At 52.6% G+C, this 26,475-nt stretch overlaps 8 protein-coding genes across 8 annotated transcripts; 2 read left to right on the forward strand and 6 right to left on the reverse strand.

The window, feature by feature from the left end:
• Positions 1-247: 247 nt before the first annotated feature.
• On the forward strand, positions 248-2,973 carry CGGC5_v011352 (uncharacterized protein; the record flags this gene model as incomplete). Its single annotated transcript, XM_066152520.1, has 3 exons — positions 248-899; positions 961-2,728; positions 2,919-2,973. 3 exons carry the CDS (start codon positions 248-250, stop codon positions 2,971-2,973), a joined length of 2,475 nt encoding a protein of 824 aa, XP_066008175.1.
• Positions 2,974-4,045: 1,072 nt separating this feature from the next.
• Positions 4,046-4,899, reverse strand: CGGC5_v011353 (uncharacterized protein; the record flags this gene model as incomplete). The annotated part of the gene is made up of 3 exons (XM_032032806.2): positions 4,046-4,463; positions 4,540-4,571; positions 4,897-4,899. 3 exons carry the CDS (start codon positions 4,897-4,899, stop codon positions 4,046-4,048), a joined length of 453 nt encoding a protein of 150 aa, XP_031887968.2.
• Positions 4,900-6,251: 1,352 nt separating this feature from the next.
• CGGC5_v011354 (uncharacterized protein) lies at positions 6,252-7,303 on the reverse strand (the record flags this gene model as incomplete). Its single annotated transcript, XM_032032805.1, has 2 exons — positions 6,252-6,637; positions 6,694-7,303. 2 exons carry the CDS (start codon positions 7,301-7,303, stop codon positions 6,252-6,254), a joined length of 996 nt encoding a protein of 331 aa, XP_031888070.1.
• A 1,373-nt stretch (positions 7,304-8,676) lies between these two features.
• CGGC5_v011355 (uncharacterized protein) lies at positions 8,677-8,967 on the reverse strand (the record flags this gene model as incomplete). Its single annotated transcript, XM_032032803.1, has 1 exon — positions 8,677-8,967. The coding sequence occupies one exon, from the start codon at positions 8,965-8,967 to the stop codon at positions 8,677-8,679; it is 291 nt and encodes a 96-aa protein (XP_031887960.1).
• Positions 8,968-8,982: 15 nt separating this feature from the next.
• CGGC5_v011356 (uncharacterized protein) lies at positions 8,983-9,495 on the reverse strand (the record flags this gene model as incomplete). Its single annotated transcript, XM_032032802.1, has 1 exon — positions 8,983-9,495. The coding sequence occupies one exon, from the start codon at positions 9,493-9,495 to the stop codon at positions 8,983-8,985; it is 513 nt and encodes a 170-aa protein (XP_031887961.1).
• A 718-nt stretch (positions 9,496-10,213) lies between these two features.
• Positions 10,214-12,086, forward strand: LAE1-6 (Secondary metabolism regulator LAE1; the record flags this gene model as incomplete). Its single annotated transcript, XM_032032801.2, has 11 exons — positions 10,214-10,330; positions 10,390-10,422; positions 10,481-10,574; positions 10,630-10,671; positions 10,725-10,879; positions 10,936-10,973; positions 11,043-11,180; positions 11,225-11,644; positions 11,695-11,721; positions 11,925-11,933; positions 11,990-12,086. The coding sequence occupies 11 exons, from the start codon at positions 10,214-10,216 to the stop codon at positions 12,084-12,086; spliced, it is 1,170 nt and encodes a 389-aa protein (XP_031887930.2).
• A 6,614-nt stretch (positions 12,087-18,700) lies between these two features.
• On the reverse strand, positions 18,701-23,382 carry srb8 (Mediator of RNA polymerase II transcription subunit 12; the record flags this gene model as incomplete). The annotated part of the gene is made up of 3 exons (XM_032032800.2): positions 18,701-21,871; positions 21,918-22,122; positions 22,172-23,382. The coding sequence occupies 3 exons, from the start codon at positions 23,380-23,382 to the stop codon at positions 18,701-18,703; spliced, it is 4,587 nt and encodes a 1,528-aa protein (XP_031887931.2).
• Positions 23,383-23,396: 14 nt separating this feature from the next.
• CGGC5_v011359 (uncharacterized protein) lies at positions 23,397-24,312 on the reverse strand (the record flags this gene model as incomplete). Its single annotated transcript, XM_066152521.1, has 3 exons — positions 23,397-23,591; positions 23,659-23,735; positions 24,273-24,312. The coding sequence occupies 3 exons, from the start codon at positions 24,310-24,312 to the stop codon at positions 23,397-23,399; spliced, it is 312 nt and encodes a 103-aa protein (XP_066008174.1).
• Positions 24,313-26,475: the final 2,163 nt, after the last annotated feature.

Genomic DNA, 26,475 nt, shown 5'->3' on the forward strand with positions numbered 1-26,475 from the left:
CTGACAACCATGTTGGTTCCCTTTCTCCCCCACCTTTTTTCGACGTTCATCCATGGCAATTGAGTCTTTCGGATTACAGCACAAAGACGACACAACCAACCGTGGGCTTCCTTTTAGCGAAATCAACCTACTTCTGCATATCTAAGTTGGAAACTACATCACCAATTACCCACTTTTATTTTCCCCAGACTGTGACCTCACCTCTCTCAAACCAAAGCCCGCAACTCAAACTCCACCAAGGACCCGAATGCTCGGGCGGACATATTTCTTCCGCGCAGACATCGACTTCCCAAAAGGCGGCGCCCCGTCGACGAAGCACTACACCAGAGACCTCGCCGCGCGCCGCCCCGACGATCCGAGCCCGCGGCTCTGCGCGCGGTGCCAGGACTGGGACGTCCCCGAGTTCGCCGCGGGGCGCGGAGCTAAGGCGCATTACTATCTCCCGCTCGCTGCGGTTCTCCGGGCCGGGAGCGAATGTCTTGTTTGTGCCGCTGTCGGGGCGGCTGTGGAGGCGAGGAGGAGGGCCGGGTCCGGGTGTGAGAGGGAAGAGTGGTTGAGGGCGGCGAAGGTGGAGGAAGTGTATGTGGCTGTGCAGGGGCCGTTTTTCCTGGACTCGGGGTATAAGGTCGACCAGGAGAAGAGGCTGGCGGACGGGGAGGTGAGGTTGTTTTTGGAGGTGACGGTGAGTCTTGTAAGGGACGGGGGAGGCGAGGTGCCGGTGCCGTTTGCTGTGACGCCGCAGTTCCGGATGAAGTATTCTGCGGGAGGGGACGAGGTGCCGCGGCTGGTTGGGGTTGAGGAGTGGGAGGTTGAGAAGTTCAAGATCGGGACGTTGAAGGGATGGATTCAGCATTGTGAGAGGTGGCATGATGCTTGCGGTGCTGAGTATGCGTCTACATGTGAGTTGTTCCCTGACTTCGGGAGGGAGCATGGATGGCTAGCTGATCATGGGGGGTATAGCTGAGTTGCCGCGCGGGTTTCGCGTGATTGATATGCGGGACATGAGGATCGTACAGCCGTTTGAGCCGGTGCGGTTCGTCGCGCTGAGCTACATGTGGGAAGCCAGCGAGGGCGCCGGGCACGCGCAGCTTGTGAATGCCAACGCGGAGGATCTCGGGGCGGAAGGCAGTCTCTCGGCGGTCTCGCTGCCTCGGATCATCACGGACACGATCTCGCTGTGCAGGGACCTCGGGGAGCGGTATCTGTGGGTGGACCGGCTGTGCATCGTGCAGGACGACGAGCGGTCGAAGCCGGACCAGATTGACGGCATGGATCGGATTTACAGGTCTGCGGCGTTCGCCATCATGGCCGCGTTAGACGACCGCACGGGGAAGGGGCTGCCGGGGTACATTGACGAGAGGAGGCCGCGGGCTTCGCTTTGGGGACCGCCGAGGAATCGGAACAGTCGTCGCGGGATCGATCCGAACGGCGTTCAGGCTATCGTCGACCCGTCGCTATGGAACAGGCGGGGATGGACGTTCCAGGAGAGGCTATTCACGAAGCGACGGTTGTTCATCACGGAGTATCAGGTCTTGTTCGAGTGTTGTCGCGCGCAGGCTGCGGAGGAGCTCACGTGGGGGCCGCTTTTGAAGGATGATCCGTATTACTCGCCCGTCGAAGAGGCCGGCCACGAGGATGATCATGATTGTGGCGATGCCGATGCAGATGCCGGGGTCAGTCACGATGGCGAGAAACGGAAGAAGAACAGACACTCGTTCGGAACGGGGTTCTACTGCAAGCCGAGGTTCGGCAAGTCCACCACGATCCAACTCCAAGACCACATCATGCTGGCGGATTACTGTCTCTGGGTGGAAAACTACACGCCGCGCGAGCTCTCGCACGGGGACGACGTCCTCAACGCCTTCGCCGGAGTCGACAATGCGGTGAAGAAGGCCATGAAGACGGAGGTCATGTACGGGTTGCCTGCGACGTGTCTGCCGCAGGCTTTGATGTGGAGTCACACGGGCAGGGCGGCGCGCCGCGAGGAGACGGCCTGGATCCCGAGCTGGAGCTGGGCGGGATGGGTCGGGAAGGCGGGATACAGATGGATTCACGGGGAGGAGAAGCTGAACGACTCCAAGCTCGTCCGCGTCGTGACGCTGGTCGCGTTCCACTTCCAGGATCCGGGCCGCGGCCTGGGGAGGGTGGGCGTCAGGGAGCGATGGCTGGGCATGGAGATGCGTAAGATGAACATCCTCAGCCCGGACAAGCTGCCCAAGCTGCAGCGGCGGATGAGCGGCGGCAGGATCAGCGTGTCGGAGGAGACGGACCGGATGTACGAGGAGATGTGGAACCGGTGTCCTCACAGCCCGTGGGAAGCCCTCGCGCGCCCGGAGCTGGATCCCGCGGCTGTAGAGATTGCGGGCGACTTTCCCGGGTGCTTGGTGTTCAATACCACCGTCGCGTCGTTGCGGATTGGGCGTGATCGAAGGTCAGGCATGCGGACGGCGGGCGAGTTCGAGGACGCGGAGATTCTGGACGTGATGGGGCGGCAGGTTGGGTACCTTGACAAGATGGACCCGGAGTGGATTGCCGGGCGGAAAGGTAAAAGAGATCGCAGGAGAATGCTCGATTTCATCGTCATCAGCGCCGGGCTGCAGGAGGCTACCAGCGAGAGAGGCCAGTGGGCGTTTATCGAGGGGCAGTTTCATGAATTGTGGCAGTTTAATGTCATGCTTGTTGAGCGGCTGCCGTACGAGCAGTTTGTCGCGAGGAGGATCGGAGTTGGGTGTGTGAGGGTGAGTCGGTGGATGGAGTGTAATCCGCGCTGGGAAACTGTGGTGCTATGTTAGATTATGTGAAAATGACATCCCATTGTACGTTCAGATGCTCGGTGTGTTGTCGAGGTAAAATCCGCTGCGCTGACGATATTGGGCGTGTTGGACCGTTACCCTTGGTGATCGCGGCGCTAACCTCAGAACGGCGGATGCTGCCGTCTACTTGACGGCTTTCGAAGCAGCATCTCTGATCTGAGTGCTCAAGTTCTATCAACGTAGTCTGACATAGGCACGAGACGAAGTTGGACTCGTAGGCTGAGGGAGGTGGATGGCAATTGCGAGTGTCGGGAGTTCCTTCCTCAGACAGGGACGACACGGACTACGACGCCAGGGACGACAGACAGCAACAGCAGGTACGACAGCATGTTCCATTCATTCGACAAATCAACTACAATAACGCGTACTTGACATGGTCTCAAGCGAGGTAGAGGTTGTACACAACCACAACAACATCCACAGGTCAGGTCTCTTCTTCGTACCACTGCTCCAGGCAGTGCGCACAATGAAAAGGTTGTCTTGCGACAGGCAAAAATCAAAAATTGCACCCACGATGGCCCCGAAGGACAATCGAGAGAGGTCGACTCCGCGATGTGCAATGCAGGCCTCCCTCTCTGCCGCCCGGATTTCTTGATCCCCAAACGGCCAGATAAGGTAAGTATGGAGAAAAGAGAAAAGAGGAAAACAAGCAAAGACGCGCGAGGGGGCCACATATTTATAGACTTCGTGAGGACCCAGCTTCGGATATTGGATGCCTGGGTGGCCTGACTCGGGGCTGAACCACCACGTGACGCGATCGGAACCTTGCTGTGCGGGTGACGGTTTGGCCAATTGGGGAAGAGAGGGTGGGTCCAAGTCGTTGCTCATTTCACTTCGAGAATGCTGGGGCCTTATCGCCGATGGGCTTTCAGTTACTTCCACACAAGGTTCCCTCTGACCTCTCGTGGAGATGAGTCAACCGCCATCGTTGCAGGAGCTTTTGCCTTTTAACTTGAGGGGCTTGGATGTTATCGAGTTAGAGTTGCTCAGAGATGACTGACTGGGCCAAATGCAAAAGCTAGCTAGGCACCCAACTCGGAGGCAACAACTATTCAAGGGGCTCAGTTTGCACAACCTTCTTTCTATTTCATGATGGAATCAACCTTCACATTTTCTTTCTCTCATCGCCGTTAGAACGGTATCGTCTGGTACTGGTTTAACGAGACTTTGAGGATTGTTCATTGCGGCGTCGCTCACGAGCAGCGTGGGCGAGACCGACAGGCACACTGTTGTCAGCTTCTGTAAAGTGGCGAGTAAAAGGAAGGAGGGACTGACCATTCATCGCGCCATGAGGTCAGTTCCTTGAGCTCTTCGGTCAAGCCCCCAGCCCACTGGTCATGTAGCTCAAGTGCGCGGCGCAGGTTCTTGTCAAACTTGTCATTCTTTCCAAGGTAGCGTTTCAGCTTGCGCAGCTTTTTCCCGTTGTTCGCATGCCAGTGCAACATTTCGCGCGTCTCATTCATAACTTTGATAACTCGATCAACAATATTTTCTGCCGCTGTAGCCATATGCTCATATTGACGGACTGGCCGGTACGACGCCAACCATTCGGTGTTGGCTGAGATGGCTTCGGTGATCATTTTGTCGATGTCGGCGACGATAGCGTCAACATCATGATCGGATAGTTGAGACATGGATTTTGATGAATGTCTGTGTGTGTTACGGTCAGCTATCCGACAGTAGGGTCTGCTAACAGAAGCTGGGGATTGAGACGTAATAACAGTACACTTGGTCGTGGTCTGAGTCGTAGGTCGTAGGCTGATAGTAGATCGGTCGTCAGAGGCTAAGGTGATCAGTCTTAGGCTCAACAAGTAATTCGCAGTGAAGGTAAGCTGAGAGTATCCGTGAGGATGAATACTAAGTTGATTGCTGAAGAGCTATGGAAGTCTGACCATGAGCCAGGCTCAGGGTCATACTATATATATAAGTCTATATGAACAGTTCTGCTTGTTCATGAGCGCTGTGCCCCTTGTCACTATGAGCGCTCATTCTAGAGTGGGATGAGCGCTCATTCTAGTCTCCACTGAGCGCTCATTGTGGGTCCCTTATCTATGCTCATTCCTTATCATCACGTGACCTGTACCATAGTTCTTCCGTTCCTGAGTGAGTCCCTGTTGTTCCCGTGATCCTGCAGAGTACAAATGTCCTGTCCTAGCCGCCCGACGCCCGAGTGGGTCGCGGTTAACTGTTATCCATGCATAACGGGTCGTAACACTTAGCCTCTGACGACCGATCTACTATCAGCCTACGACCTACGACTCAGACCACGACCTCAGTGAACTGTTATAACGTGTCAATCCCCAGCTTCTGTTAGCAGACCCTACTGTCGGATAGCTGACCGTAACATGTGCCTGTCGAAAGTATAAGGAGTTGTGATATTGAGTTGTTCTAAAATAAAGCAGAAAGCTGCGGGTTATTAGTATAGGTACTAGTAATACCTTCTAACTAGTTAGTATAAGGGGCTATAAAGTATAAGTAAAAAAGTATTATATATTAAAGTTATAAATATAACTATAAAGGTAGTAATATAGCGTTAAGAGCTAAAAAGATCTCTATTTTCTTATTAATTAAATTTTACTATAACTATCTATATTAAATAGTAAGTATAGTATTATTTTAATATTAATAATCTTTTCTTTTTATTATATATTATATATTATATATAATATCTAGTTAAGATATAAGTAAAAAAGTATTATATATTAAAGTTATAGATATAGCTATAAGAGTAATAATATAGTATTAAGAACTAGAGAGATCTCTACCCTCTTATTAGCTAGATTCTACTATATCTATGCTGGGCGGTAAGTGTAGTATTATTCTAACATAGGTCTTTAGTAGAGCAAAGGAGACTTCTCAAGAGAACCCGAAAGTAGCAGAGTGGGGGCGGTTGTGGTCTAGAAGAAAAAGGTAGTTCTAAGCAATGACGCTAGGTTGAAGATCTCAATCAAGGATTGAAAATTTGCGAACCACTGTAATAGCCACGGGTCTTGGTGTCCGCGCAACTTTGTTTCAGCAGAGCAAGTAGGACCAGCAGCGGCGTTGGCGCTAACTTTGATCTGAAATGCCAACCATCCAGGTTGCAACACGAGGTGAGAGAAAACAAGAAAAGAGAAAAAGAAAAAGAAAAAAGCTTCCATTGTAGCCTAAAAGTTATAGCTACGAATTCTGTTTACACCCAGGCCACTCGAACTAAGGATCATCAGCTTTCATGAAATAATGGTACACTCTGACACGCTCATGTCATATTGATGGCAAACGTTGTTGAAATTATATTTTCTGGTTGATCTAAAGTAACATTAGCCGCATTTGCCTGTCAATCTAGTAGGCATCACGGGCTGCTCGTCAATGACAACTCCATTACAAAGCTGTTTCCATCAAATGAGTGTGTGATTTGAGACACAATACATCCCGTTTTCTGACATATGAGTATTCCACCTAAACGGCAATGAGTCCGCCCTCAATGACATCCACTAGAACGCCCTCAATTTCTGGAATGAGCCCCTCTTCCGCCGGAACTTCCGGGATGTTGACGGGATCAATCGGGGGCTCAATGACCGGAGGTTCGATAACTGGGTCACCAGCCGGTTCGATGTTCAAGTCTGGCTCAGGGCCTCCCTCCGCAGGGTCAACAGGTTTTCCTTCGACTGGCTCCCCACTCTCGACAGGCCCAGATGGCGATAGCTCGGTTTCTGCATCCGTCGGCTCAGGAGCGCTGCCTCGAAATTTCTGGATCAAGTTATTGACGCCCCTGAAGAGAGCTTTGAGGCCCCTCCAAAGAAGAGGAAGCCCCTTCTTGAGGAGCTCAATGACCGCCTCGCCCACTGCGGCAAGGTCGAGGCCTCAGTTGGCCCTTGGCTGGACGAGACAGCACTTGCACTTGCAGTGGGTTCTGGGAATTTCCCCAAGCGACCCCAGATATTGGCGTCGCTAGGCTGATGGCGGCCTTGGGCCCAGAAAAAGCCTTGGAATTGAGGGCCGATGTATGGGTTTGCGATTCCAGCGCTGGTATCGTCTTGGCCCTGAGTTGATTGGAGACTGGGAGAGGTTGGATCACTTTGCGGGTTGAGACCGACCATGCTGGCGAAGGTGATCTGGCCGTTGCTGGTGTTGGTGCTGTCCGTCCATGCGAGGGTGAAATTATTGAATGTGTAATTGTTTATCTGAGTCCCCAAAACTGTGACAACCCCGGCTTGGATGACAACTCTGGGGCCGGTGGAACCCTCGTCGATGAACTGGGTGTTGTAGTCGCCCTGCCAAAAAGACAGGTCGTTGGCGGAAACGCTTGCCAAAGCGGCATTCACATCAGCTAGATTGGTATCATAGCCTTGGCTTTGGATGAATTTCGTCACATCATCCGAGCTTGGAGGTGCGTCGTCGGAGCTAGACACGAACTCGTTCGTGTAGGCTTGATAAAGCGTTTCGTTGCTTCGCAAGGCTTGGACGAAGCTCGTAGCCACGGGGGTTGCGGTACCGGCAGTTGAAGACATGTTTTCAAAAGTCGATTTATGTTTATCTGAAAAATGTTTGTGATGGATAATGTAGTGTTGTTGATGAAGAGCTTGGGGAGAACAGACATGTTGGGCGCGACTCCATGCCCATCTTTATAGATCTGTCCCCCTCCATGCATGATTTCCTATACGGGCAACGTCGCATGGACAACGGTACCACCAGAAAGATCCCCATGAAGCCCAAGATCTGCCAGATCTCCATGTGAAGCATATCTGATTGCCGCCAGACTAGAGAGTTCGCAGTCTCACTTTCTTATTGCTTGTCTCGGTGACGGTGTGGGGCATCGCGTCACATAACGCATTCAGCCTCAGCAAGCACCAGTCTAATGAGAACTAACAGGGATTCCGAACGCCAAATTTCACTTGAACCGCATAAGGCTGGCATAACTAACTGATATTCTAACACAACTCGCCCCTGCAAGGAGTGTGCTCTGCGACCCCCTAGTTGAGGAGCTTCCAGGCGCAGCCGCACCAGACCCAGCTGATTGTGGTCGTACGACGACGCACCGAATACGGACAGTTAAGCAGCAAACAGGCTTCAGCTATGAGAACATTCTGTGATCGGGAGGGAGCTGAAAGCTCACGAGACCAGCGAACACAGTTACGCATGCAGATTCAGCTGCAGAATACGACACATTTGTTATCGACAAACGGTAGCAAGGTACACGCGTACACGTTGCGCCATTCAGTCTAGGGGATGGCACACCGCGGCAATTGAACCTCACCTGGTACTTTGTTTGGACCTAGAAGATGTTCTGATTCCTGCCTACGTTGAAGTACGGGGTACTCGTCTATAATCTTCCAAGGTGCTTCGGTTCTTACGAGTCCGGGTAAAATATTACGGAAATAGAACTAACATCACATGAAGTACGTGACGGACGGCGCTTGATCGGGCATTGCGCCCAAGTATAGAACGAACTTATTGAAGAAGTGGCGCCCCAGGAAGTGTAACTGGAAACAGAGACCTGGGGCGGTCGTAGCTTGCCGCTCATCACTCACATCAACAGAAGCAGGCATCTGCAGTTGTATTCATCTTCATTCTACAAGCAGACTGGAGGATGCATTACCTCCAGTAGTTGTCCAATTTGTTCACTGATGCGTTTTGCAATCACTGTTCGTTTTGAAAGCTTACATAGGGGATCAAAAGCTGAAGACATCTGATTCAAAAACAGCGAATGTCTGCCATTAGAATGAATATTTAGGAAGTGCCCCGGATGTTTCTATCAGGAGATTGCTTACACATTGCATGAAGGATCTAGACCGAATGGCCCTCATCACCTTCATTGAATTGTGCAGCTGAAAGACGTCTTGTCACACCCAAGGTATGAATCACAGCCGAAAATGGTATGTGATCAGAAATCACAACCCAGAACTCTGTTTGCATTCAGATCTTTCGGGTCAGGTACCTCATCATCCTCCCCGAAATGAGTGTACCAGGCCAGAAAGTCCGGGGTGGTCTCAAATATGTGCTCACCATCAACGGCTGTGCACAAAGTGTACCTCCACTGCCAAGCATCCTCGTCACATTGACGGCAGTACAGGATGCTGAAGTTGGCATCAGGTCCGGTTCCCGGCGTCCAGCCTCCTGCAATCTTCCAGGAGCTGCCGAGGCCCGCATACTCCTCCAGTTCCTCGGGCGTCATGACTGTTGAGGCATACTAGCCCAGGTACCGTCTACACCCCCACCAGAAAGCTGGCTGAGTTGTGTTGCGCCAGAAAGGTATGCCGTAACCGAGGACGCCGTCGACCAGCCCGGCCAGGGTGCGAAAATCTTCTGGGATAGAGATCGTCTCCCGTACGTCCTCTCTTGATTTCAGCTTGAGATTCTTCTCGATTTCGTCGAGGTACTCCCGTCGCTTAGCCTCACGCTCCTCGTGACTGCCCTCGTGCATTACGTAGGTGCCGTCAGCCCCGATCTTTGGAGCGAGCTCGTCGTAGCATGTTAGAACCTCATTTGGCTCTGAAACACCAAAGTCTGCGAGCGTTGTATCGAGAAGTGAGCCCAAAGCTTCCAGGCGGAGCTCATTGAGATCTTCGTCGTCTTCCAGCTCATCGGGTTCGGCTGTGGCGATGAAGGGTACGTAAACATCCAGAACGCGGCGGTTTTGTGCTGCGATGAACGATCGGTAGGCTGCAAGCGAGGCCGCGATATCTTCTTGAGATGAGGGCATGTTGTGAGGTGGATCAACGCCGATATCTCGTTCAGAAAAAGAAACAAGCTTCGATCGCGGTGATAGAGAACAAGTTCGGGCGCGTATGATGTTTGGTAACAAAAGAGCTAATGCAGATAATTTAATGACCCCACATCGGACGCTGATGCCTGCAACTGGTAATAGTCTTCCATCGTTGATGATAAGATCTCGGGCTTCATGCTTGCTGAGGTCGACAACGCGAGTTGCCTGGTCCTGTTAGGCTGTCTTCCACTGACGCGGCATGTTACTACTCCAAATTTTACAATGAAGCAGAAGTTGCTGATCGCTTCAACTTGATCGTATTTTCTATCTTTTCTGTGTTGCCTCAGGCTTGCTTCTGATTGCTGGAAACGAAATTGCGAATCAACTGGAAACCAACGAGAGTCGTCTCATAGCCGCCAGATGGGCCCTTGCCGCTGTGCCGCATCGAAACTGCATGATTTTACGAGTGGCTCGCTACCAAAGGTAAAAGAATGCGGGTTTCTGCAAGTGAATTGCAACAAATATGCATGGTGTCTTCAGCCGAGAAGAGGGGAACCTGGAACCAACAAGGCCGAGTCTCCCAATGTAGCCACATCGCCGGACGGCAGAATGAGTTATGATCTGACTTATATACGCTCGAAAGAATTCTTAGCCGCTTAAAAATCAAGATTCCTTAGTTTCTCTCTTGCCGACAACCGTGCTGTCTTTTCCCAATATGTCTGACCAAAACGTTACAGCCAGAGCTGGGCTCAGCAATGACGCTCTCAACAAGAAAGAACGACCAGCTCACGCTGTCAGTGACGATAGCAACGGTGTGCTTGCTGCCGACGAGGTCAAAAATCACATCACATGCTATTGAAGCGTAAAAATGCTGACTCGCTTGACGATTAGGTCGCGGTTGACGATGTCTCTTCAATCAGCGGAGTAAGCGATAGCATCTGACACATTATGAAAGCACGACGTTGAAAAGTATTTTACACAGGGAACCTTCGTCTCTTCAACAACTAGCGTAACTGGCTCCGTTCTCGAGTATCGACAAGAGAATGGACGGACTTATCACGCGTACAAGGAAGGGAGTAAGTCTCTGTTGGTCATCAGCTACAAGAACGAGGTCTGACCTACCGAATTCAGAGTACATGGCGCCAAATGACACCAAAGAGATCGATCGACTTGGTAAAAGCTTATGATGTTGCACACGTGGAGCGTTTGTAGCTAAGAAACCGTAGACTTACAACACAACCTGTTCATTCGCACCTTTGACGACCGACTTGGAACTGCGCCGCCCAGCCAGTCAGGCTCTAAAGTTGGGCGTGTATTGGATGTTGGTACAGGCTCAGGCTCTTGGGCCATTGATTTCGGTGATGAGCATCCTGAGGCTGAGGTTGCTGGATACCCGATACCCCCTTCTCCATGATGCGGAGTACTGATTTCTCACAGGTTCTCGGCATTGATCTGTCTGCCGTTCAAACGACATTGTATGGGATCCCCTGGGCCCTGAGGAACTTCTCCCGAGTTTCATTCCCAAATATTGACCCTTGTTCTAGCGTACCGCCAAACGTGACTTTCATAGTCGACGACATCGAGGAGCCGTGGACCTTTTCGCAGCGTTTCGATTACATACATAGTCGAACCATGACCGGAAGTATCTCTGACTGGAAGAGATACGTCCAGAGATGCTACGAGTAAGTCACATACCTAGGCCAGCATGCCACGCTAACAACACAAGCAACTTGAACCCCGGCGGCTACTTGGAGCTCAACGATATTGATGCTGCACCTGTCTCAGATGATGGGACCTTGACTCAAGACAGCGCGATTTTGAAGTGTGCAGACCTCTGCCTGAAAGCGATGGTCATCTTCGGATCGCCTTTCCAGGAGTTTGGTCGTCTCGAAGGGGTCCTGAAAGAGATTGGGTTCACCGACGTGCAGGTTCATCGCTTTAAGTGGCCGACCAATAGCTGGCCTAAAGATCGGAAGCACAAGGAGATTGGTGCCTGGAACTATGAGAATATTGCGCCCAACTTTGACGGGTTCATCATGGCTCCCCTGACACGAGCCCTCGGCTGGACGAAAGACGACGTTGTCGCCCTTGCCGCTGAAGTTTGCAAGGAACTTGGCGACAAGAGCATCCACGCCTACTATAACATGTGAGTGGCAGTCGTTGTTGAAGGGAAAGACATGCTGCTAATTCGGGTAGTTGGTCCATTCACGGAAGAAAGCCTCTGTGAGCCAAAGGAAGTTGGTTCATAACCGAAGTTGGGAATTTGACCAAATGATGATTTACCGAGAGGCCAATGGGTTCGGAGAAGCAAGCTGCTTGTCAATCAAAACATGTCAAATGTATTTCACTTGGATTCGGACCAGATGTGCGTATCAAAACAAAACGTCGAGAAATGACAGCGATTATTGCGGACCAATGTCCTCCAGGGAGATGATGTAAGTCTACCTACTTCAGAGTACTGATAATCAGGCAGACGAGTCTAATTAGTCAGCCGAAGGAAATGCTATCTCATCACTGTAATTACAGTATTTCTCTCCGTCCTCGTCATCTGTTGTCTCATACGCCAGCATAGCAGAGTTCCTACCTAAAGGAATCCCCTTCATACTACGAAAGGCAACTTACGCAGAGTAGGCTGCAATCATCTTCTATCAGAATGCTCCGCAGCTCGGCTTTCACCCCTGACTTTGACCCCAATCCTCATCCGTTCACGTCGTCCTACACCACAACGCCATGTCTCACCTCAGCTCCAAGCAACCAATCCCCATTCCTGACACCTCACGATATTTCCGCCATAATCTCAACGCATCTATTCTTCTCCAATGGTACACGGGCGATTGGTTTAGTGGTATAACGATCCCTTCGCATGGGATAGGTCCTAGGTTCGATTCCTAGATTGTCCATTCTTTTGCCCCTCGTGACGGGGCTTTTTGCTGCCGTGCTCCCTGAGAACGCCACAACGCTGTTCTCGACTTCCGACTGGACCAGAGCTCCCCGAATGCCCTCTCCGGAGCATTCCTGCGCATATGAGAAGCCGAAAAGCATTCTCTTTCATCAAATGGGCGATTGGTTTAGTGGTATAATGACCCCTTCGCATGGGGTAGGTCCTATGTTCGATTCATAGATTGTCCACGCATTGCTTTTTGCTGTGTTTTACCCGTGCCTGGTGGTATCTCGCTGAGAATGTCAACCATTTGAAGCGGCTAGGCACGTGGTATGAGGCTTTTGTTTCCAACAACGAATCATCCGGCGATCGGGCCTCCTTACCGGAATCGCATTTGGGTCTAAACCAGGTAAGGATACATAGAGCAATCAACAGATGACGGTGAAGGAGCTGCGAGTGCTGTACTCAACCTTTACCATATAGTTCTCGAACCATCATTCTTTTTCTCATAGCATTCATCAGGATAAACGAACAGCACACGTCAGGTCTGTGGCAATGGTAGTGACCGGTCTCCTGAAGACACGTACTTCACCAGCAACAATGACAGTCGTGCAGCAGCCTACGAATGCCGTGAACAGCTGAGGAGAACTTGAGCCCATGCGATTGGCTGTGCCAAAACACCGCGTTCCTCGCAAATAGCTAACCAGTATATACGTCTCCTAGAAAAGATCGCAAAAATGCCCAGGTTGCGTTGTTGAATCAGTGACTGAACCTGACCACTGTGGTGAGTTGGTAATGCAGATTCAGCCATAAAAGCGCATATGAGCTGCATCAGATCTGACAGCAAACCAAAATTGTTGTGATTGTTGTCGTTTTCTCTCTACATTCGCTGCATTCGACAAGGGAGCCGTGTATAAATTACGTGCACGTAACGTGCCAGTCGAGATCAAGATCCGATCTCATCTATCAGATTCAACTACCACTTCTTCGAAGGTTTGGGAAAGAATACGCTCCAGACGATGGCAGTGATCTATAATAGAAAAACGAGAATGCCTATGAAGCGGTGCGCGGCAGATATTTCATGAGAAGCACCTCCGTGGAAGTTTGAGGAAGGCTGCACTGCTGAAGTAACGTTGAGACTTCGTTTATAACATCGCATGCACTCGGTCTTTATCGAAGCTAAATCGTAAAAGGGAGATCCATAAGATACTAGACTACTACTACTTTAGCGTAGTCGCACAATGTTTGTAACGCGTATAGAGAGCTGCGATCCATGCCGAGGTTTTATCTCCAATAACGAAGGAAACAGATATCTCAGGTGCTGCATAGGGCTCTTCTGTTTAGCAAGACAGCGTTTCTAGAGCTGATTTGAGACGAACGCAATTTAGACCATGTCCCATCACACACGAGAACCTGTCACAAGAGTCATTCGGTTATACTTGAGTGAATAAACTGTAGAAAATACGGATACCAACCGGCAAGTCCGAACGGCACCCTCAGAGCGAAGTATCATATACCTAGGGGAGAGACTTGCCGGCTAGTAGTCACTGCTCACTTACCAACTACCCAGCAGATCGTGATTAAAAAGGGACCAGAGATGTGATAGCTGCTACCAACTCCATCGCAGAAGGCGATGCCTGGTTTTATATTACATCCCAGCTATCTAACGCAAATGGCACTCACGAACAATACACGCTTTCCTAGCTTATAAGACGCAACATCTCATCTATCAATCTCACTGAAACGCGCAATATCCTTTAGCCTGTGGATCTCAGAATATCGTGAGTGGGCTCTCCTGCCTGAAGTTGAAGCGGTAATTGACCTAAAATTGGCGACGGCAAGTGAGGAAGAGAATGGCTCATTCTATACCGCGGGGTTCGCAGATGTTGTCGTTCATCTGGACTTCAAGGCGAATAAACCACGAAATACAAGACAGGAAGACAGTACAATTGCCTCTGACAGAATATCGAATTGATCGAACAGACTCTACGCCTACATCATCCTGAGAAAAACCATCCTAAAAACGGAACTATTGAAATTCTCAAGCTCTAATACAGTTCCTGATGATACGCTGACACCTATTTTCTGTGTATCTTGCGTGGTATATATTTAGATACACATCTCCCTTCGAAGATGATTGAGCCCCAAGATGAGCTCGTTTACTTCGTTGTTGTGACTGGGATTTCATTTCTTCCCCATGGTAACGAAGATATTTTCAACGGCGGCAATCGCCAACGCACCCTTGGCAGAATAGCAGCTCGCGCTACTGGTGTCACGGAATGTGATCACAACACTATTCTATGCCGTTTTCCGTTCCGTATTCACCTCGAAATAACCTCACATTGCTACCGCATCGTGTCATCTATTCCTCTTAAGGTTCACGGATTCGGGAAATACTCGCTAAATACAACGGGTGGCTGGAGACTCTTGAGCAGCCTCCAGTGTACCGATCATTATCACAGATGTCGTGGTCACTGTGGATTTGTAATGAAAAGAAGAAAGAACGCAGACGAGCAATTCATAATTTATATTGGACAATGTGAGGTATGTTTCTTTTGCAACACGCGTGCCCCTGGATCCCTAGCGTTTAACCTCTGCCACCTTCACAACCCAACGTTCCAAGGCATCTACAGATGTGAGCACCTCCCTTCCTAAAGTGTCCTTGCAGCAAAGCAACAGGGAATGTTCTTCAGCCTGTACCAAGTTCCTAGAGGGCCGTTCTCGACAAGTCAGCTACACTAATCCACTCTAAAAGTGTGAGCAGTTGTGATCACGGCTCCCCCTAATCACAGGAGAGATACATCTTCATCCATTATGTTCTCTTTCGTATCCGCCTGAGGAATAATTCAACACTGCTACGACATCTTATCGCCTGTTTTCTTGACCCTCAGTGTTCGCAATCGGGGGATTCTCGCTGAAAACGATAGGTTGTTGGGATTTCCTACGCATTCACCAGCGCAGTGAAATTGTTGGGATGGGGAAAAAGCTAGAACGAGACGAAAATACCGTGATTTATACCCAAGAGTATCAGAATCAAGTGCCCTCCAGCGCAGACCGGCCCTTACTCATTCACCTCCTGTGGCTATATAATCCCACCACACTCTTATCTTTCCTGCTCCCAGACAATCAAATCCAGTCTTATCCTCATAAATGACACTAGTAATGAGAAACAGGTATCAATCAATCAAACCCTGGAGGCAATCACCCAAGTTCAAACAAGCAGAACGCCATCCAACCACACCTCTCTCTGTTCCGTAGTCATCCCCATCCTCCGGTGCGTATCCCATCCATAATACGACAAAGTCGACGACACCAGCTCATGATTGCATTGCCACGATAGCTCGTCGCTTGTTGATTCTCGCTGTACATAAGAGGCTGTGAACAGTTTTGAGCAGAAAGCAATGAGGCTATCATGCAATTCAAGAGAGGAGAAAGCATACGGGCAAGTCACATTTTATACCCGAGAGCGTCAGGCATATTTCCTCCTTCACATGCCCACTCTCCTCCCATATGTCTTCCCCTTCACAACCACATCTTGACAGGCTTCATTATCAAACTGCGGGTACACAGTATGCCTTCTATTGCGAGAATGCTACTCTCACGAACACAAATGCAACTCGTTCTTCACTCGATTCTTTGATGAAGAGAAGTATACAACCTAGCGCTCAACGGCGCGAAGCTCTGCCGGGGCAACGAGCCCCAATCCAAATTAATCAACGTTCCCTACAATCACATCTTGGCCTGCTTCTCCCACTCATCGCCGTCCTTGGTTGCGTATCCCCGTCAGCTATTGCTTGCTCTTCAAATCCATCCATCCCAGCTTCAAGACTTCACGCAGCCTCGGTTACCAGGCGACAGCTTGTTGAGCACAACGCGCAAGTCCTCAATTACCATTCGAGCAAGACTCAAGGCAAATTGACCCTCAACGCAACAAGTCAGAAACCTCCCAATTTATACAAACACCCAACACCGAAGCTCAGCTTCCCTTTAACACAACCATAAGGAACATCAGATTCTCCCGCCGAGTATTAATACCAGCTAGACCCCGTGCTTGATTTGAGCTAGCCAGGAATCATTCCTTGGTGTTCGGAGGGATTCTTGGGGACCGAGCTCCATTGAAACCTAACAAAGTACATAAGCTCTCCAAGCCCCTTGGTATCTGATTCAGGGCGCAGAGGGCTGACAGGCCTCCTTGAATCGCGCCTTCTAACCCGTAGCCATCCCCGTTCTCGGTCACGTATTCCATCCGCAACCTGCTACGACGCTGACACCCGTCCACTCGCGAAGATGACCGTGAGACCCTCACACCAGTTCTTAGCCGCCACATACTATTGTGCTCAAGGAACTTTCCCGCTCTCTGTACAGGAGACCCATGATTGCGTCAGTCCCAAACAGAAACATACAACACTTCCTCATTTATACAAACACAACGCCTCAGAAGACTAAACTATCCCGCAACGCAACCACGGGAACACCAGACTGACCCGCCAAGTATAAAAGACCAATCGACGCCCATTATTGTCTCCCAACAACCAGCAACGAGCCGAAATAGAAGCGGTTGTAGCATAAGGACTTGCCCGGTTTCAACGGACTCCCACGAAACTTTCTACACGTAGAGAGGATCACAACTCACTCCCTCCAACATCCCTTCAGTTGCTTCCTCATCCCCCCCTATCCATCATTCATACCCTCATATCTGCCCGCGAATACTCCAAGACCAGCGCCTGGGTCACGCAAGACACCCACTCACCACCCCTTCCCAAGGACCGTAGCCGTACGCAGGATGGTGTCTGCATGTTTTCTACGACACTTGAAACCCGACTTGGGACAACCACCCCGCATTTTGGCTGTCTTGCCCATGGCTGTACGCAAACTCAAGGGCATTTATACACCCACCTACTCCCTCATTCACCTCACACCCTCAAGTCCCAAGTCTTCATTACCATCAAGCATCATCAAACACAAGCAACTCATACTGGAACGCCATCAACACCAGCACCAAGCCAATCTCCCAACCTACAAAAGCCTAAACCAGCCCGCTCTCCCCTTTCCAAGCACCCAGCAATGTCCGTCCAAGACATACGTGTTGATCGCCAGTGAAACCTGAACTCCTCGATCCCGCGGGCTAGCCAAAGAGCACAGCCATGACCTCAGGGCGCTAGAACAACATGTAACCGCATCTTCACCTTCCACCATCCACACCCTCGTATCCGCCAAGGAATACTCCAACGATGAAGCATCGTTCACAAGAACTACCCACCATCGTCCCTTACCCAAATGACCACATCCTAGATGACGATGTCTGGTCCACGACACTTTCAACCAGCATCTTCCAAAGGAGACAGTAGAACCGACCCATCGTCTTGCCCACTGCTTCACAAAGACCTGAGGGCTCTTATAACAACTACCTCGGCCCCTACTGATTCTCACTACAAGACCTCCCGGAAACATTCACAGTCATCACCAAGTAATTCATCTAAGGACCATAGAATACCCATGAAATATGCTGGAGTCAAGCTTTTTGAAAAGAGGAACAAAGAAAGGATACAACTCGCTCGCCCGCCTCCGCAAGAGCATCAGAACACAACAAGAAGCCACATCTTCACCTTCCATCATCCATGCCCTCGTGTATCTGGCGATGAATCCTTGAACAGCGAAGCAGAGTCCACAGGAACCCATCTCACCATCCAACTCCTAAAGGAACGTAACTATAGGCAGCATGGCGTCTGGCGAACCGCTCCCATCAACAACCTCAATGTCTACGATCCCAAGACAGGCCGATTGCTTTGCCAATTTCTGCATCTAGACTAGAGGGCTTGTATACCCCGACCGCCTCAACCCTACGTCGTAACTTTCACTCTCATCCCTCTCAATGCCATACCTTGTGGAAACATTCACAGTCGTCACAAAATAAGTCATCATTACGATCATAGAATAGTCATGAAATATGCTGGAATTGAGTCGTTAAAAGTGAGGAAAAAAACAAAAGGAACCAACTCATGCTCGCCCGCCTGTGCGTCACTGATACAAATGAATTCCCAACCACCCCTTGCTCGCTCGACCACTCATCTCAAGCCAACCCCAGTCGACGCCGGCCATTTTGCCCATCCTGGTATCAAAAGCAGCCTTTCTCTCTCGTCAATGTTTCGCAACCACCCTAGTCGTGGTATGGGTTTCTAGGACCGCGAAACAGCGGAACCCCGGTATTGGATGGTATCTATGATGAATGAAATTTCCTCCTCGTCCTCCCTAATAACATAAAAGATGATGATGCAATGATAATGTAATGTTGTATGCGTGTGTTTCTTCCTCCATTCTCGTTTACTGAATCTTGATGGCCTCGAATAAGGTGAGGCTCAACGCCGTGTCGTTTTCTCCAATGTTGGGGGTCGGCTCGCTCAGCATCTCCCATCTGCGGTAGGTGAACGGCGTGAGCTTGTCGGTTCCCTGCATGGAGATGGGAACCTTGAGTCGCGGTGGACCGGCTTGCTGCGTGGTGGGTTGCTGACGGTGGGCGAGCACGAACTGGTCCGTCGGCGGTGCCATCTGGCTGAAGAGGTATCGCAGGCGGGCGTCGGAGGACGCAGGATTCTGCGGCGTGCCGTTCGTCAGCAGGACACGTACGCACTGCAGGCGTGTGTCGTCGGGCAGGCAGTCGACAAGCAGCAGGGCCAGGTCGAAGACTTGCTGGCTCAGGGGCCGGCCGGTCTGGGGCTCTTCGAGGGCAAGTCCGTCCAGCTCGAGAGTGAGGCCAGCCAGGACGATAAGAATCCGTCCGCGGATTTCAAAGGCGGTGGTGCTGGTTGGAGGCTTCATGTTCGCCCCCTGGGCCGGGACAGGTGCTGCTTCGTTGGCGTTTGTGTGAAGAGTGATGAACTTAAGCAGCGCCGGAAGCCAATGCCTGAGGATAGAAGCGCGTAGCTCCCGCTTGCCGTCACCGCCAGCTGCCAGGATCTCCCAAAGTTCCGATAGCTTCTCGACCATGCCGGAGGTAAGTTGGGAAGTCCTGGGTGCCGGGCGGCCGCGGACAATCGCCTCGACCACAGACAACAGACTGCCAGCAAGCTGGATGCTGTCCTGGGAGAGAGGGTCGGAAGCCGAAGGGTTCTTCTGAGACGGGAAGAGACCTAGGAACCGCAGATGAGCCTGCCTCTTGAGGTGCTCCGTAACCTCCTCGTTGAGATAAGGCAACATGCTCGTCCACATGACGTTGTTCGCAGACACAGCCCGGTCCATAGCGCGGGAAAACATGTCGAACTGCGACATCGCCTGCTCTCCACCTCCCGGGCTTGTAGTGGTGTCTGCGGGCAGGCCGATGGACAACTTTAGCTGGCAGAACGGGAGGGTGAATTCATTGGCGAGTTCAAGCACAGTCTCGAAGCTAAGTGGTGTTCCGTCTTGAGCTCCCGGCATCAGCAGCTTGGTCGTGATCTGCGCGAATAAACCGCTCAGGGCAGGGTCGGCTGTCTTGGTTCCCAGCGACTGAACCACGGACGGCGCATCCAGCAAGACTAGGAGCTTCAGAAGCTCTAGCATGTTGTCTCCACACGCCGAGTTCGACAAGGGCAACGAGATCCCGGGTTGACTTTGCAGGCGTGCGTATTCGACAAGGGCGTTTCGAACGAGGATCACCATGTCCTTGTGGTTCTGACGAGGCGCAACCTTCTGTTGAATATAAAACCGATACGTCTCTTCCGGAGTCAAGGCCGTCTTGAGTGTAAGCGGCATGACGCATAGGCTGAGTACCTCCTGCATGTACGTCGTCGTGCTGTTGACGGGCGCTGCAGGGTTGCGGGCGACGCTGCTCGAATCGACGGTCGTCGTGGTGAGGAGGATCGGCAGCGTCAAGCAACCTATGCTGATGAGCAGCGGGTAGATGTCCGCAAGGCCAGGCCGGCTCTTGAGCGCGCTGACGTGATGAACCCAGTCGGTCATTCGCAAGTCGAAATGCTGGGTGTCGAAGATGCGCAGTCGGCCGAGGAGTGCGCTATAAGCACGCTGCCGTTCTGGTGAGTTGGACCATGAAGATTCCAATCGGCTGACAACAGTCTGGAAGAGACGGTCCATAGTCGGTCGGTCCACGCTCGTCCCGCTTGTCAACAGTTTCTCGATCTCTTCGTGCAGTTCCCCTTCAGTGTCCTGAAGCCTGCCAGCCATGTTATCGGACACGGGCGAACAAGCGTCGATGGCAGTGTTGCGGTCACACTGGTGGAGTTCCTTGCGCAGATGCGTAGCCGTGTTCGTCAGGCCTGGCAGACGAGCCGCGAGGTTCGCCAAAGACGCCAAGAGAGGCCGAGCGGCGACACCCTGCTCTTCTCCCACCACTTTCAGTCTTTCCAACAGCACATCGAAAAGCTCCTTGCCCACGCCCAGAGCAGCGAAGATCGGCAGGTGTACATTAACGGTATCGGCGCAGGAAGCGAGAATCTCGGGGTTCGACACACGAATAACGACCTTGACAATTTCAGCCAGTACGGAAAAGTCCGAAGCAGCCTCCAGAACCGCGCGGGCAAAGTTAAACATGGGCACAGAAACCTGGGGGCCGTTCTTGGTCATGACCGTCTCGGTCGTGAAGATCTGCAAAAGTCGAGCTCCAACCTCGGTCTGAAGAGCACGGTTACTGTTAGAAATTAGACGGCAAAGTTTGCCCAGAGAGACGGGCTTTCGCTGGAGGATCGGATCCCCAGGCGGAAGGGGGAGGCCCATGGCATGTTGAATGCATTTCAGGGCCGTGTTGATATCTTCTGCTTCGTCGTTGACATCGTACGTCGCTCTTCGAAGCAAGCTCGCTCGCGTTGCCAGAGACGCTGGGTCCAAGGCGTGAAGCGGCAGGTCCACCAGCAGCCTCGTTGCGCATGAGCCCTCTCGTTCCGTGTCGGAAGGTTCCCGAAGACCACCTCGCGCAATCAACCAGAAGACATATCCTTGAAACTGAAAGTCCCCGCTGCGCGCGATTTCTGATACCAACATGTGGAACGTCTTCTTCGCGTTCGGCTCGGTCGGCGGGCATTTGCTCAGAAATTCTAGGATTGCCGTTGTCACGTCTAGTCCGGTCGGAATCCAGGCTCGCAAGAGGCTGGCAGTTATGTAAACCTTGGCAGCGCCGGGTCTGTGAGGCGAGGTGCACCATTCCAAAAGCGTGCGCACAATCATGCTCTTGTCCTCGCTGACGATCCAGCACTGCGTAGCCAGGTCGGCTGTGTATATCGTTTGAAAAGTTGTATCAAGTTGTTTGACAAGTATCTGGCGGTTCGCCGGCTGGGAGTTGTTCGCCGACGCAACCAGCTGTTCGTTTCTCGAGTTGATCGATTTGAATGCGGTCTGCGCAAAGTCGTTGTCGATCGGGATAGAGGCGAGGAGTGCGTCCCTGTACTTGAACCAAGTCGCAGGCGCAACAAAGTTGTCTGGATGAGATGATACAAGGGGGATAAGTAATGATGTTAACCTCATGGTCAATTGGATAAGAATGTCTCGGTCAGGGTCGTTATGAATCTGTATCCGTTAGATATGCGCGCGGGTCCATGAACGAGCAACTTACCGTGTTGAGATGGCCGAGGAGCGCATTGACTAGTCTCCGGCCATATCTTCTCAAACGAAGCAAATCTTTCCAGTAAATCTGTGTGATCAAAATCCACATCGGCAGCTTCGCCTGCGTAGAGTTTTCCAAACCAGACACGAGCCAGTCCATGTAGTGGTCGCGCTCGAGTAATTGCTCGGCATATAAATGTGTCGCGAGTCGAATGCTGCAGCTTCGTTAGCTTCGCCAGCCAGGGCCACCAAGAATAAACTTACGCATATTGAACCTTGGCCTTCCAGTCGTTATCGCCAAAGGCCGTAGATACTCCCTCGACAAACTGCTCGACAAAAACCGTCCAATCTCTTAGCCACTTTGCCTCGCCAGTGACGACGAAAGGGCCGTTGGGGCCGGTTCCTTTCCTCTTGACTGATCGGATCTCGTTCGCGCCAACGCACTTGACCAGCCACACAGCCCTCTCCGTCGGCACATTCTTGTTGAGGCAGTGGTCCAGTAGGACCTTGCCCCTGATGCCGTGGGGGATAGTTCGGCTGAGGCGGCGCAACGATATGGAGGGGTTCGCCAAGTCTCTCAGCCACATTTCTCGCTTCGTATCGGTAAGTGTGACACGCGGTGGCGGCTTGAAGGTCGAGGGCGACGAAATCTGGCCATTCAGTTTCCGCTGGTTCAGAATGCCGGTGAAGATGTTGGAGAGCAAGTTAAGCCCAGTCTTGTGCTTCAGGGCAGGGAACAGGGCGGCCTTGGCGGACGTGGTCTCGGCCGTGGTCGCGGGAGGCTTATCGAAGTAGCCGTTCTTGATAATGGTCTCGGACCACTGGTCCTCCGGATGGTTGCCGGTCCACGGGAAGAAGTCGGCATGGCCCAGGTCTTGGGAGTCGCGCGCACCGCCGCCGGCGCCAAAACCTTGTTTCGCCGTCGCGTCGGATCGAGGCTTGCCAAAAGGCGCGTATCGGGGGGCGGCGGCGGGAGTCTCGAGGTGGTAGGGCTTCGGGCGGCCGTCTTTCTTGACTGCGACGACGGGCGCAGGGGAGTCTATGATGGGTGTGGGGACGACGAATCGCGGTCGGCGTTTCGGCATGGGCATCGGCGGGTTATCGACGTCGATGGGTTGGCCTTTTGCGGAGGCCGGCGAGCTCGTGTCGGTGAGGTTTGAGGGCTCGTTCTTGGGCATCAGGCGGTTGGGGGTGAGGATGTTTGGCGAGTCGCTGGGGTGGTGCTGAGGGAGCATGGCGTCGTTGGACAACTCGAGCTTGAGGCGGGAGCCTCCCCTCCGCGGCAGGGTGCCATATCTGTTCTGGGCGACGGCGGCATCGTTGTCGGCGCCGGTCAGGTCGATCAGGTTCTCCTTGCGAACGGGCGACTGAGGCAGATACTGTTGGGATAGGGTGCGCTGGTGGGTTGGCCGTTGGACCGACAAGCCGGAGCTGCTGAGGGTTCGCTGCTGGGGCGGTCGCGGCTGGACGCCCATTGGGGTCCGGGAGGTCATCGCAGGCGGATGGACTTGAGCGACATTGCTGATGATTCGGAAGAAGTCTTTTGGTGGATTTGGGGGGGCTCAAGGCGGGATGGATGGTTGGCAGGCTGGGATGGGATTGTGTGCGGCGATGAAGGGTTGTCGTCGTGATAGGAAAAGGGAAGGGGGGATATCGGTCGATGGGTTTGGGTGATGTCGGGGATCTGACGGCGTCAGCCGCGCTATCTGTGCAGGGCCTTGGGTCTGGTAGGGAAGGCACAGGTACCGTACCGTCCAGTGGTAAGCAGGTGCGTGCGTGCGGTGCGGCCAGAGCCCGAGATGCGCGCGGATATTCCACGCCTGGCACGCTGTGAATTGAGTACGGTACGGATACGGGGGTTCGGTTCGGGGAGCAGTGCGGCGTTACAGTGGGCCTCTGGTGTTAACCTGGGAGGTGACTTGGTGAGTGCCCCAGCACAGTGGGCGAGGGAAGTTCAGGCGCAGTATCTCCGAAGGTTCCCGCGCGTGCCAGGTTCGGCTTGTCAGATGACTCGCGACGGCCCGCTCGAAATCTTGTTGCGCTCAACGTCGCGTGGCGATGGCGGAGGTGGTGATGTGAGGGGAAGAGGAGATGTCTTGATGCAAGAGAGATGGAGAGGATAGATGGTGTGTGAATGTGACGAGCTGTAAGTGATGATGGCGGCCGGCTGAATACCAAGTTGGGCAACTAATAGAAAGAGACAAGTTGGATCATCAATCGTGAGGGAAGGTAGCTTCAGCCTTCAGTCAGCCCAGCGCAATCAAGTCCGAACCCAGGGTTTGGTTGGTGGTGGGTGGAAGATGGGAATGCGATTGGGATTGTGATTGTGATTGGGGTTGGGAAATGTATGGCAAAGGGGGCACACCACAGTGGCAGCAGCAGTAGACAACAGCAGCAGTCTCCATCGGCGTTAACCCGTGTTGGTGGTGTGTCGGGGTACCAAAGTAAAAATCGCTAGCCGTGGGGCGCCACCGATGCGATCTGCAGTTCCAGCGGGACGACGTCGCGGTTTGGGACACGGCCTGGGGGGAAAAGATTCCGAGCTCACGGACGATTCCTCACATTACGGAGCATCCGTAGCTTTGAGTCTTTGGTTGACGGGGTTGAGTTGGGAGGCGTTATTTAGTCTATTGGGCTATTTCTGCGTCATGTACCTTCACCTCATCACCTTCAGTCAGCAACTCGTGTTTACTGCATAGTGGTCTCTCTGTCGTTCGGCTACTGATACCGCAGAGTGTATTACCGAATACCGATACGCAACCTGCAAAAACAACTCGGTGGCAGGAACGAACTCCACGTCCTCAGTCACCTCAGACTCAGCATCCGCTAGCAGGCCGTGGTCGCGCCAAGCCCGTGTGGGCAGGTTCCTCCTCCTGGGCCGCCGTGCCTTTACCACGGATCCCATTGGCTCCTCCGCCAAATGTCGTACAGCTGATTCGCCCGCCGCACCGCACCGCAGTCTGCCAGTGGCAGTCCCTGACTTTTGCCGGGCCCTGGCTGGCTGTCGCGAATCCACTCCACTGCCTCTCCAGTCTCCACGCCGGCCAACTTACCAAGTCTCGCTGCTCCGAACATTGCCCGGACCAAGACACCAGGTCTCGGAGCATGCAAGTCACAGTCACAGTCGAATCGAGAATCAAACACATCTTCATCGTCATCCTCATTGTTCTCCAAGCAATCTGTCATCCTCACCAGACACAACCTACATTAGGTAGCTCCTGCTTAGATCCAAACTCTTCCCAACGTTAAAATTGGAAGCTGACAGAGCGTACCCCAGGCTTAGTCAAACCATGCCTTACTTACCTAGGTATCTGTATCCAGGTAAACTGCTGCTGCCGCCGGCCGGGAACCCAGGAACACCCCCCAAGCCCCCGGGCCCCCCTTCAAACCCTCTCTCTCGGCAAACCGTACCGCTGGAATGGGACTGGGAAACCAGAAACCGCAGAGAGCACGCTCGCGGAACCCGGAGAGGGAAAGCCGCCAACGAGAGAAAACTTACCTACCTTACTCTGTAAACACTACACCTACCAAAACGCCTCAAGGCCTGGCCCGCGCCCATGACTTCAAGCTTCCCCTTTCGGGACGCCATCCCTCGCCTTCTTGTCCCCAGCAGACGCCACCAAAGCCCACAGCCAGCCAACCACTCGCTCCCAACACCGCATCGATCACCAGTCACCAGTCACCACCCATCGCTGGCTGTCTCTGTTCATCTGCATCCGATTTGCCCTGCAAACCTCCGCTGTCGTTTTGTCTTTGCCTCCTCCTGGGTGGGCAACATACGACGAGCAGCAACATAGCAAGGCCCCCCCAAAGACGAAAACATCTGAGCGGCGCACCGCCGTCAGGGAAACGTTGACGGCACAGCCAACAACCACACACAAACACCCGGCCTTCCTTTTCCCGCGTTTCGTCCAGAGAATCCAAAATCCCACCGGTGCCCAGCCAATGCGGACGTCGCTATATTACCCTCGGCTTATACGATCCCCATCCTAGTTGTTGTCCCAGGTCTGCTTGCCCCCCTCCACGAATGCCTACCACGAATGGCAAGTTCGGTTTCTTTTCCCCAGGTACCTACGTACGGAATCCTCTAAACTGCTGGCGCGAACGAACCAGCCATTGACAGCCCACCCGTCGGGGGGGCCTGTAAACGCAAAATCGGACAAGACCAGACCAGACCAGGCACCGGGCCGCCATGGGATGGGGTGGTGCGCCGCCGTCTGTCTCTGCGTGTATCGTGCTAAGTTGGTGCTTGGGGCCCTGTCTCGATATGGCCGAATCGTCGCCAGGTGTCACGCAATCTGCCATAGTACTGCATGCGATCCGCCGCCAATGAAGTGCCTCTCCCACGACGCTTGCCGAGCCGGTCCAGTGCCAAACAAACCACTGATGCACACAACGATTGCGCATCGGGGATCCCTTCAGCTGACACCCGCCGTGTGACCCCATCACCACATCGCACTTGGCAGCGTGCCTGGACTTACTGTCCAACATCGTGGAAGCCGGTGTGAGGTTCACTAAAGGCGAGACGGTGCCAGCTGGATGCTCTTCGTCCCACCACGGCCATGTCC

Source organism: Colletotrichum fructicola (genome assembly GCF_000319635.2).
Source record: "Colletotrichum fructicola Nara gc5 chromosome Unknown KSG_Nara_v1_contig06, whole genome shotgun sequence".
Lineage (NCBI taxonomy): Eukaryota > Fungi > Ascomycota > Sordariomycetes > Glomerellales > Glomerellaceae > Colletotrichum > Colletotrichum fructicola.